Here is a 13,368-nt window from a genome sequence, read left to right as displayed (position 1 = left end):
ATACTGATACATTCCACACACACACGATGTGTTCATGGTATATAATTTGTCTTTCAACTTTGATGCATGCATGATTAATAGTTTTCTCATTAATAGCAAACAGAGGCAGTAATAATTTACGTACCGTTTATAAAGGGTTTGTTAATGGTTAATAGTGTTTATAGTTTTTTTTATTTATAGTTTAAGAAGCAGTAATAAACAGTTGTATGCTAATTGCGTGATAAATTCATGCCAATAACAAGTAGGCCTATTTGGGGGAAATACATTTAGGCTGCTAATTGCCATTTGTCAACAATCTCAATAATTCAGCATTTGGTTAAAAAAAACGTATATGAATGCTGTGCCATCTGCATGTTAACTTGGTTATGACAGCGTTACTAGCTCATATCAATCTCTGTCCTCTGCTCACACTGCGTTCGTCTGACATGGTAGCCTGGGGCGAGCCAGACAAGCGCCTTCATTGGATTTCTAAAAGATAAACAGACAATTAGGACAATATTATATTCAATTCCTCGTGATTAAGAATATATATAGACTACTGTATATTCCCTATTCACACGCGTTACATTGTTAATCCGAGTATGCGCACTGAACGCCTCCATTGTCTACCAGCAGCAAGGAGTGAGAGCGAGCGCGCGGATATGAGAATGCAGGGGAGCGGCATACATTGACCCAAATCTCCGGGAACCGGAGAACAAGCGGACCCGGACACACGTACGTCGTTGGAAAGACAGACTGGCAGACAGACAGCAACAGTTGTCATGGCTATGGTTATGATCAGCTGAACCAGTCTTCAAGACAAAAATAATAACATTAAAGGGGGGTAGCCTAGCCTACTGCAGAGAAGCGCGACTGTCGGAACCGTTGTTGCGCTTTGTGCTTGTCATCATCCCTGTTGTGATTTGGAGCAGGCTGTCCTGTCATTCGTTGTGAGGGGAAAACGTCTTGCGTTTAGCTTATCTTCATCAAGGGGAGTTGTTTTTCTATCATTAATTTGACATCATCCTCCTATAAATGATAGTTTTTCTCTGTTGAGCTGAATCAAAACATTCGAGTCGCTCATGTTCCTGTCAGGGAAATGGGCTGTTGCGTCTGTTATACACAGCTGCTTTAGTCAGACTTGACAACCGGGATTTTTTAAAGCTGCCGTTTTGTCCCTGGCAAGGGGCGATCAAGTGCACTGCAGACAGGCGTGTCGGGGGCGATTCCAGTGACGGCTCTCGACTCTTTGCGGAGCCCTGTTTCAACAGCCCCCACCCAATTTTATCGGGCGATTTGGATGGGGGGCAAGCAGAGTACGGCAGGGCGGCCCCGGGGTGCTTTTCACGGTGTCTCGGCGGATGACAACGCAGTGCCACCCTCGGCCCACTTTGGGCACTACCGACCAAGTGGCACTATGGGGTTACGCAGTCGCTCAGTGAGTTCTGTGGCTGGGATGGGCATAGAACATAGTCCTACGGTGCCCTTTGGGTTTTATACCCCCAGAGGAACAGACTCGGACAGGGCCGGAGGTGGGTCTGGCACTAACACCGCCCATGGTAATGGCTACCAGGAAACAGGCAGCGGGCATCACACAGATGGTATGCTCTATCTGGGCTCCCGAGGGTCATTGGCAGACACCTTACCCCTGCACATTGCACCCCGATGGTTTAGCGCCCACAGTGGTAAGTATCAACACAGCCACCCATGGCTGGCTGCACACATCACAGTTATCAGGGTTTACAATGACATTAGGCCTCGATGTCATCAGCAAACTTCCCTGCCATCCATGGAACTTCATTAATGAATTAGTGTGTGTGTGTGTGTGTGTGTGTGTGTGTGTGTGTGTGTGTGTGTGTGTGTGTGTGTGTGTGTGTGTGTGTGTGTGTGCGCATGTGTGTGCATCAGGGCAGTTAATCAGGGATTCATTGAGTGTCTGACCTTTTGTATCTTATGTACCTTATTGGGGGGGAGGGCACAGCTATCATCTGTTTACCTCAGACCACAATATGTCTCACTGACTGGGCTTGTCAGGGCCTGAGCTGCAGAATACTGACGACACTGACTCAGGTCCCCAGGCACTCATTACCAAAGCCCAAACCAGCAACCCACAGGAGGGAATGTCAGGCATCAACATCCAGACTGTTTGCCTTTTATATCGCTAGGTGACCCTGCTGTTCCTTTTGATGACTGAGACGCTCCCATAAAGGATAAGGCTATGGTACATAATTCAGCCCTGTTTTCAAGACATGGAGTCTCTCTCTGTCCTCTTTGTAAAATGGCTATTAATAAGGCTGATCACAGGTGCCTCCGTCAAGTGCCCTTGGGAAGTGGTGAGGGAGTGTGTGTGGGGGGGGGGGGGGGGGGGGGGGGTAGAAGGAAGACAGAGACACCAGAACTTAAATTCTACCAATTTCAAACTCTCAAGTCTGGTGTGGTCACACTCCTATCATAGTATGGATTTGACTGTGGAATTGCAGAATTGATTGAAAGAACCATTAAAAATATATATTTTCTGGAAATTTCTTGTAGCATTTCTCTTATCTCGGTGGAGCATTGGTCAGACATATTGTGGCGTTCAATTGATTAGTCAAACTAGAAACAGTACTCACGGTCTGCAAAGCATGAAAGACTCTGGTGAGGTGCCACCATGGCAGGTAGACAGTAGACAGTTCTGCAGCATAATAAACAATGTAATTCATACTTTAAAACCAAAAGTCTGACACAAGGTCACATCAGAAATCCCCTATGACAATGGTATTACATGCCGACACACACACACACGCACGCACGCACGCACGAACACACACAACACACCATACACCACACCACACACCACACACCACACACCACACACCACACACCACACACCACACACATTTCTTAGGCTTGAAGCATTACAAATATTACTGAGCCTTCTGATATTTACCAACTGGACAGTTTTGGCCTGCCCTTTTCCATGCAGCCTCATTGATACTCCATTAATACTCTTATTAATATTGTATGACTGCTGATTAGTCTGATCCTGGCAGGAAACCTCATTCTGATAGCCAACTGCTTGATCCAGCAGCAAACAGTTTCACTGATGCAGTTCCTGAACAGAGTCCCGTCTACATTGTCACTTAGTAAATTGCTCACCTACTGTTGTTGTTATGCACTCTCAGATTAGAGACTCCTTAGCAATGGTCTGTGTAATCTCTCCTCCTGTGATAGACCCATGGTGCTCACTCACCCATCACAGAGCTAAGTAATCACTCACCGATTTGAGCAGAGCAGAGGCACTGACTGAACTCTCTTTGAGCAGAAGCCAATGTAATTGTTCTAAAATTAAAGCCATAAGCAATCATTCACTTGTGTACACCGCCATTTTAATTTAAATGTAAATAATGATGATAACACACATGAACACATACACACGCATACTACTGTAGACACACAGTGTTGTGGCTGGGTTTTAGTGGCAAGTCTTTTAGGAATGATGGGATGTGCTGAACTGAACATCTGAAGATCTGTGCTGAACTGTCTGGCAGCGGAATTCAACAATATAGGTCATTCTCAATTTATTTATGTTTTCCCTTCCCCTCACACACACTCTTTCTCTATCTCTGTCTCTTCTCCCAATGTCTCAGCACAGTGTACACAGACTCCAACACACACAGACTCCAACACACACACACACACACACACACACACACACACACACACACACACACACACACACACACACACACACACACACACACACACACACACACACACACACACACACACACACACACACACACACACACACACACACACACACACACACTGGATGGCTAAGTGAGGAGTTTCTGTTGCTGCGTCTGTGACAACCACGTTTCTTGTCACTGCTATTTTCAAGATGAACACTTGCTTGCTCCTTACCACCCTCACAATATCCTCACACACTTGTTTCATCAAGATGCAGAGGATGAGAGAGGGAAGAAGGGAAGAAGGGAGATAGGGAGAGATGGAGGAAAGGAGGGAGAGAGGGAAGAGACAGAGAGAGGGAGAGAGCGGCTTGACATGTTCCTCTGACAGACTTCCTGTCACCAGTGTTTCACAGCCAGTCTGTTGTTGAGTGACAGCCGACAGACCTTTCTAATAAAAGGACGCCACAAGTGCAAACAACTGGCCAATTAAAAGGACAGGGGGCCAGGGCAAAGGCAGTGGCAACCGTTGCCATGGTGCAGGGACTAAATCCTGTCATTATACAGCAGAGACTTTCTAAAGATAAACCTTTGACTTCAGTAGCAGGGGGCATTAGCCTCTGTCAATCACAAAAGCAGATGATGCCACTGTATAGCAAGCATCACACTGATCACAGGATGCTTTCTATGTCATTAAGCATCACAAACCTTAATCACATCGTTTCCCAGTGCTTCCCATCACAGCAAAGCAGTCTCATTCACTGTGTAATGATACCCTAGTCTCTCCCACACACGACACCCCAATGCCATTACACACCTCCCTCCTACCCACACTCTACCCCCCATTTCACCTGTATTGAAGGCCCCATCACCTCCTGCAATCAAGGAGTTTAGTGAGGAACACAACAATAGGTCAGTATGTCTCTCTCATGGCTCCCTCCACCCCATTTCACTCTCCGTCTTTACCTCTCTCATTCAGCTGTTTCCATGGAAACTGCTGTTCTTTCCGGTAAGGTAAAGAGTTGTCTGAGTTGCGATTGAGTTGGATGTGAGGTAATCAAATGGCTACTGTCCATGTATGGGCATAATGTCCTGTATTCTGGACTAAACAGGTCTCTAGATATGCTGACACACTCCAGCATTTAGTATCATCATTAGAGGGACAACCAGCCCAGACACGTGGAAAGAAGATGCACACAGGCATACACAAACAAACAAGGTCACTCATTTAATAAGCTTATCCATGTTGTCTAGTCTAATGACCTGTGATAGACAGTAAACAAGTGATGTCCTTGACATGACAGAAAGAGGGCATGAAACAGCAAGGTGTTTATTCTTCTGAGAGACAGAGGCTTTCTAGACAGCAGGGTATTACAGGGAGCTAGCTGTCACACTGCTTGCCTGCCGTTTGATTGGAGCAGGAGCTAGAGGCAGCCACAGACTTCCCATCTGTACCTTTAATGGTGACTTCTCTCCTCTGAGTGCATCCCAAATGACACCCTATTCCCCATATAGTGCTCTACTTTTGACGGGAGCCAATAGGGCTCTGGTTAAAGTAGTGCACTATATTAGGAATACGGTGCCATTTGGGATGAATGTTCTGTCTATCTGCCTGCCTCTCTTCTCTGTTCATAACACTACTCCTGAACCTCTGTGTTGTGTGTCACTGAGTTTATGTCTGGCCGTCTACCACCATTCCACCTCTCCTCTCTTCCCTTCTCCATTACTCCCCTACGTGATTCTCTGAAGAAGGACTGATCCGGTGGAATGTCATTTAGAATGCAGAGGAACATTCAGACAGGACTAGCTGATGATATTTGTGTTTTGTGTATTATAATGTGTTTATAAATGTGACTTGTTACAGGAAGCTAGGCGTATGTCGCATGTCACTACTTCACAGGAGAGGCATTTGAATGTAAACATTAATTTGTTATCAAAATGCATTTTTGGGGGGCAGAAATGCTTTCTGGGACATATGAACTTTCATGTGCCTTAATAACAAACATATATGCCATCTGTAAATATACAAATAAAATGAAAAAGACAGGAACCTTCCCGCTAGCCATGATTGCCTGAGATAATGGATGGGCTGGACATGCCGAGAGATGAGTTCGGATTGGTCTGCCATGTAGCATGCTTCGGTCTATAACATGAGCTGCTCAGTATGTGTAGATAATACTTTCTCCTGCAGCTTTTTGGAAAGATATCAAGAAAAAATGCAAAAGTGTTACTATAGTGCTCTCAACATTGCTGCCCTGAATTTGTGTTGTTGTCACGGAAGAACTTGCCTGAGTTTTGAAATAAGCGGAATGCCCGGTGTAAGCAGAATATGATAGCAAAGGAGATGGAGAAAATTATAGCATTTGATTGCAAGTATGCGGAGGGAGTCGAAAATCTCCGGATTACATCTCCAAACTAAGGCCAACCATGGCATCTGTGACAGAGAGGGAGAAGCATCCATGTATACGGGTAAGAGTCTAGCTAGCTACATTTTCAGATATTACACGTTTCTAATTTTGTCAGATAGTAATTTTCATTGCAAGTTAAAGCATACTGTTAGCTAGCTAGCTAACGTTAGATGGCTGACTCGCTAGCTACATTACGTGCATGATCTCTTTAGTAATATTATTCGTATCTCAGAAATCCATTTGCATTGCTAGTTATAGCCTAATGTTGGCTAGCTAGCTAACATTGAACCTAGTTGGTTAGCCTTAGCTACCTGCAGATTCATGCGTGGTGGCTAGCTATGATAATCGGTTTGTATTAATAGTAGTATGAGTTGGGATTAGGGCTGTGGCGGTCATGAAATTTTGTAAACTGGTGATTGTCAAGCAAATAACTGTCGGTCTCATGTTAACTGACTGTTACTTAACATAAACACATTTAGCATCTCCTGGTTTCCACACATAGCCTACAAGCCAATGATGCAGACCTTTGGAACATCTACATTTTAAAAAGTCTAATAAATCCATGTAATATAGCCTACACCATCACAATAAATCCATTATTTATTTTAGACAGGTCTAAAGAAACATGATATGAAGAAAATGTAGTCTATTTCAGAAGAACAGAATAGCATACTCTGAGTTGTCCTTATGTTAGGTCCTGATCTGGCTATGCCATATGGCTGTGGGCTACGCTAGTTAATTTAGCGGACAAGATTTGCTTAGAATTACGTGGCATTATTTGTTTATTATTTTATAGTATGAAGAATACAGTTGAATATAACTGAATAAAATAAAAAGGATATTTTCTACAAACGATTTGAGGGAGTGAACACATGTGGCTAGTCTGTGTTGAACGGTTAACAAAGAAACAGGTGCTCCTACAGTGTATGCTTCATGTACAGTTATTTATCTAAATTTAGTTGTGATAAAAATGTTGGGCTATATATTTAGATTTTTCATACATTCTAAGGCTGCATGGTACAGCTCTAATGATGACATGAAAGGCATGAGCTCTGCTTTGTTGTTTTGCGCAAGCTGTACAGACTTCATCAGTCTCTCGTTCACAATTTGACAAAGACTTGATAATGCCTCGAATTTCCCGGCTGCATCCGCTTTGTGTGGCCGTAATGCCCACTAAAAAAATCCATGCCTTTTGCGGCCAGTGGCCGTTGTGCCCTTGGGCTGAATATAATAATTATAATTCCCTTCTCCCGGCTGCATGCCCGAAGCACCTCTCACTCACATGGCTACAAGTGAAGACGGATACATCAGGGACGCAACTGCGCATGTGCTTATCCAATTCCGAGGCGCATAGTAAAGATATTGGAGGAACTGTCCACATTTACTTTTCGGCAGCCGACAAGATGAGTAGGCCTAAAGAACTGCAAAAGTGCTAGCCTATGTCAATCTACTATCCCCCATAGCACAAAAGTTGACCTATTCTGTGTGAGAAATAAATATTCCAAACATAGTCTGGGACAGTTGTGGGGTGCGATAGATCCCAAATTAATAAAACCACTAGCATCAGAAAACCTGTTTTAAGCAATGAGCCTGATACAACAGATGAGAATGTTTAGCTTAAAATGTGATAAACTATTTGGCTATTTCTTCACATTATAAGTGCAGCAAAGTGCACACGGCAGTAGGCTATAAGCGTTAACGCCATTCTCAAAAGTGACTACAAATGTAATTATGCATGTAATGCTTTTATTATAAAGGTGCATTTTTATGGTGAAAATTATCTTCCCCAAATTTGAAACTCACATGCTGCTTATGTATGCCAGTGGGCTCTATACCCGTTGTAAAGCAGATTATTAAGCTTAATTTTAAGAAGTTATTTGTCCACTTTAGTTGTGATACAAACCTTATCAAAACATATAGGCCTATGGGCTAGGATACATGAGGTTTGATTTGATTTGATTTGAAGTCGAGAAAAAAAGCATGAGCTGTTTCTTACCTTAAACTGATAATATATCATTCACAAGCTAATATTTTCACCCATCACACTATTCACCCATCACACTATTCACTCATCACACTATTCCATATACTAAATAATATATGTGTGAAATTAGTTTTGATTTAGAATGGTCCATTATCATGCACCTAATGTAATCTGTGCACTTAAATAGCGAATGGAGGACACTTTTCCCGTGGTTCATTTGCATGCCAGCCAGGTAGGCTATACTCCTGTTGTAAATAGAAGCAATGTGGTTAATATTATTAAAGTTGATAAATAAATATAGTAGACCTAGCCTATAGAAAGATGATGGGATCCTCCTATTTTTAATAGAGGCCATCACTCTGTTTTTTCATGCAATTGCATAGCCTATAGATATTTGATTACGTTGTCATTGATGTCAGCGTGATTAGAGGGACAATAGAGTGCTGAGTATCAGGAAGTTAGCATGTTTGGTAGGATACTAATGACCATCAGCAGCATCAGAGCTTGGAGAAGCCTAATTACTGTGACTAAACAGTCACATGGAATTTGACTGCCATCATGACTCGTGACCGCCGGTGTGGCGGTAATACGATCACCATAACAGCCCTGGTTGGGATTATTGCCGTGTCCAAAACAACTGGGATCTCTGAATTTAGAACTGGGATCTTCTGACTTCAGTGCGTTCAAGACAACTTGAGAACTCGGAAGAAACTAGCTCCGGCTGGGAAAAATCTCTTTGAACGGTCATCCAACTCTTAATTCCAACTCGGGAACTCAGGCCTCTTTCTAGAGTTTCTACTTTCCGACCTGAAGATCACTGACGTCATGATTTGACCTCGTATTTTTCCAAGTTCCCAGTTGTTTTGAAAGCACCATTAGGTTAATAATTTAGCTAGCTAGCTACATGTCTGAACAAAAGACTCCACTTCGCCAGATGTTTACATGCCCCATCAAGTTAGCCAGGTGTATCTGGGGATGATTATGGCCATCTATTGTATTTCAGAAACATGTGTACATGTCTAGACAATAGTGACCCATCCACTTAGCTAGATGTGGCTGGGGGGGTGGTTATTGCATTTATTTCACATGACCCAGTGTGTCTGGGTAAAAATCACCTAATAATCATATAATATTTATACAATAGTTATCTGGACACTTTCTATTTTTGATGATGCTACTAGGCAAATATGCAATTAACCATTTCACTGTACTGTTTACACATTCTGTGTCCTGTGCATGTGACAAACTTAGATTTTTATTTGATATAGTGTGTGTTTACCAGAGACGGTAATGTGAAGAACAACATGACCTGCACCAAAGTCAGATTAGGATATACTGTAGGTCAAGGACTAGATAAAGTGTGTCTTTGCTACCACTTACACCTCTTTTAGTCTTGAAATCTTTGGTTGTTTTCTACACTACCTTACTCACTCTGTTCAGCACATGGCTTCACATGTGAATCCTTAAAGAGATGGTTGGGGCTAAGGCTTAAGAGGGTGTGAACGATGCTGGATGGGTGTAGACAAAGAGCTCCACTAGGTGTACCAAAACATTCAAGGGCCATTTTTTTTAAAGGTGGGGTTGCAAGTTTATCAACTTTCAAAGTAGAATTACTCTCCAATTGTTCCTCAAATGCAGTGTGTGATATACAAATTTCTAGCTCTGAGTCTCTACTTTTATCCAATGTAGAAAATGCAATTTCAAAGGTTGCTACATAGGACCGAATCGAGACGGTTTGTCACAAATTGAGTGAGTGATATTAAAATATGTATCTGAATATTGATATTGGGACTTTGAAATCCAATGATCTGCCCCTGAGGGCATCTTCTTAATGTGAAGACTCCCTATAGATGTTTATGGAAGGCTTAAGAGAACATGTGGGTAGGCATCCATGGATTTTAAACCCACTGAAACCGACTCCTTTGATCTAATACATGTTATTTTGTGATATTCTAATCTATATCAACCATCAAATATTATATATCATTTATGCAGAATGCTTCAGGATATAACACGGAATTTCATTAAACTAGAGATGAATGGTTCATGAAGCGTACAGATTCATGATTGCTATAAAGTCAATTCAAGCTCAAGATAGAAGCAGAACATTTGTCTAAATGAATTGCTACAATGAATGAAAATAGTATGTTGGCTTGGAAGCTGAGGATGAGTCATGATGAAGGTATTTGGGAACATCTGGAAATGAAAGTCTAAAAGTTAGTACTTCATTCATTCGAAACTAGAAAACTATATCATTGCATTTCCTTCCTTGTTTTCCAGTTGAAGTTTCAGTCCCAGGTTCATCTGGCTAACATTTTTCCTTGAATGAGAAGAGAGATTCACAGTTTTGGCCTATGGAGTAAATTAGTTGATTTAATTGTAATTACGCAGTGGTGTTTGTGCCACATGAGTGAAAGATTATGTCAGATGCATGACCTTGCCTTACTATCCATTGCCTTACTATCGATTGACTTACCACCTGGATTCGGTCTTATGTACGTAGTAACATTTGAATTTCAGTTTTTTACATTGGATAAAAGTAGAGACTCAGAGCTACAAAATGGTATATCATACACTGCATTTGAGGAAACAATGGGAAAGTAATTCTGCTTTGAAAGTTGATCAACTTGTAAACTCACCTTTGAGAAAACCGTCTTTCAATGTCTTGGTAGTACTATTGGAGAGCCCTTCTTTGTCTACACCCATTCAGCATTGTTCACACCCTCTTAAGCCTTAGCCCCACTCATCTCCAACCGTTCTGTTCTAACTTGCCAGCTTCTTCCAGACATCTAAGAGACAGAGAGAGAACAGCTCACTGAACATTACTCGCCCTATCGCTCTGTCTGTGGTTTCGCGATCAGAGCGCACACTGGACGCTCTGACCAATATGTAGGGTTGTTCCGAAAGCTCTGACCTCACAACTACAGTCAAGCACCAAAGCTAACTGGCTAACATTGGCTAGCTACTTCCAGACACATAATGAGAGAACAAATCACTCTGACCACTATACTCGCCCTAGCAGAGCTGGTTAGGCTTTTTTCATGTTATCCAGAGTGTTAGTGACTGTAACTGTGCTGCTAGCAACAATTATATGACTCTTTGTTGCCGACGTTTACTGACACCGTACATATTCAACGGGTGTTGAGCATTAAAAAATGCATTAGTTATTCTGCACTCTGGCATACTAAGACGAGAGTCTATTGTTAAGAAATGCAGCTAGATAGCTAGCAAGGTAAACAATGAATCCCAACGCATGACGTAACATTAGTTTGCGAACCAGCCAGCTAACATTAGCTAGCTAGCTAACAGTACACTTTAACTTGAAATGAAAATACTTTGTCAAAATTAGAGTGGAGTCTTTTGTTAAGACATGTAGCTAGCTAGCTAAATAATGGACCATAATCACAACTCATGATGTTACGACCCTGCATGAATCTGCAGGTAGCTAACCAACCAGGTTCTATGGCTATAACTAGTCAAACAAATGTGTCTGAGATACGAAGAATAAGATCATACACATAACGTTAGCTAGCGACACAGCCAGCTAACGTTAGCTAGCTAACAGTACACTTGAAATGAAACCACTTTCTGTCAAAATTAAAAACGTGTAGTATCTGAAAATCATACCAGTATACATCATGGTTGGACGCGTCTCCTATCTGATGCCATGCATCGTTGCCCTTAGTTTGATGATGTAATCCAGACTGGTGAGTTCTCCATCTCCTTAGCTATCATACTCGAATTTCACTGATTTCAAAACTCGATCCTCCAGAAAGTGGAGAGCATGCACATAACGTTAGCTAGCGAGCTAGCCAGCTAACGTTAGCTAGCTAACAGTACACTTTAACTTGACATTAGGTTTATGCAGTTTTACTACACAATAAAAAACAATTTAAAAGCCACATTCCACATGATTACCTAAACATACTGACCAGCTCCAATAGACAGACACACGCTATATGGCAGACCAATCCAAACTAATCTCTCGGCATGTCCAGCCCACTCATTATCTCAGCCAATCATGGCTAGCGGGAAGATTGCTCTCTTTTTCTCTGGCTAAACCAACTAGGCTCGTAATTTAACTATTTTATTCGTATTTACAGATGGCATACAAGTTTTATATTAAGGCACATGAAAGTTCACATGTTCAAGAAGGCATTTCTGCCCAAAAACGAATTTTGCTAAAAAATATATATTTTTTATGTTCAAACAGCTCTCCTGTGAAGTCGTGAATTGCCACATAAGCGTAGTTTCCTGAATTGGTTCACATTTGGAGAAAAGAAAAAAAAAAAAACGTCTAATACTACAGTGAGACTGTGATAGCTTGTTGTATTGATTCAGTCTGAGTGTAGACAACATTGGTGGGTAGGGGGGAGGGTAATGTTCACAATTGACCCTCAAATCACAGTCATTCACATTTTAAGCACTTCTGAAGAAGGGTAAATGCTGTTTAACATCGCCTATATGGCTTTCCCTCTTTACTCTGTCTAACACATGGAGAGGAGTGGGAATATATTGAGAGGGTAATGATCCTAAGGAAGGAAGCTATCATAATGCTGGTGGCCAGTCATGGACATTTTATGAGCTTCCGAGACACAAGTATTTTTGTAAGGTTTTTAATTCTTTATCATTGACCATGGGGAATGGGGCAGGACTACAGAGGTATCATAAAAAATACATGGAGTAAAGATTGAGTCAGTCGGCTTGGGTTGAGAAATGTGTCGGCTTTGTGGAGAGGTGCCATGGGACACTTTAACAGAGCGCAGTGTAATGGCTCTATTTCACTTCTGTAGAAACAGAGCATGCCCACTCCATAGTTACTAGGCCTATACCAATGGCTTGATATCTATACAGTGTGACAACTAGACTGTGCATTGTTCAGTGTAAGTAAACAGTGGCTGTACTATTACTTAGTAAGGTATGATGAATCTGCTGTGATGGTTAGTTTCAGGTTGGGACATTGTATTGTGTTGATATTTGTGCTCTCTCTGCTAGTATGAAGTATGTCTTGTTAGTGGTTTGATAAAGGGCCAGCTCTGTGTTCATGAAACACACTGTGTTCACTGTAGGGAATATCTTTCTTTGCTTATGTTTTCATGCAGTCTTGTGATTTACTTTAATGGTCCCTATTGACCTCACAGTTTCCTAGAATACAATCAATCCCCCATGACTTACTGTAAACTTTAGTTCCCAGCACCACCCTAGAAGTCGTACTAAGTTGTTCCAAGCAACGAGTGGTATTTCTCAGTTACAGTATGTTCTCAGAGACTGATTTATTTTCAGTGCTGTCAGTGGATGGATGAGCACACATACAAAAAGAGGTCCA

At 41.9% G+C, this 13,368-nt stretch overlaps 1 protein-coding gene across 1 annotated transcript in view; it reads left to right on the top strand.

Moving 5' to 3' along the window:
• Positions 1 to 407: 407 nt before the first annotated feature.
• Positions 408 to 13,368, top strand: part of LOC139539783 (E3 ubiquitin-protein ligase znrf1-like) — a 47,695-nt gene continuing 34,734 nt past the window's right edge. Inside the window, exon 1 of the mRNA XM_071343068.1 lies at positions 408 to 1,664. Coding sequence (XP_071199169.1) covers positions 1,280 to 1,664 — 385 coding nt within the window. The 5' untranslated portion in view covers positions 408 to 1,279. The remainder of the gene's footprint in view (positions 1,665 to 13,368) is intronic.

The sequence above is a fragment of the Salvelinus alpinus genome, chromosome 15 (assembly GCF_045679555.1).
Source record: "Salvelinus alpinus chromosome 15, SLU_Salpinus.1, whole genome shotgun sequence".
Classification (NCBI taxonomy): domain Eukaryota; kingdom Metazoa; phylum Chordata; class Actinopteri; order Salmoniformes; family Salmonidae; genus Salvelinus; species Salvelinus alpinus.
Note: the sequence above shows the minus strand (reverse complement) of the source record. Positions and strands in the feature narration are given on the sequence as shown.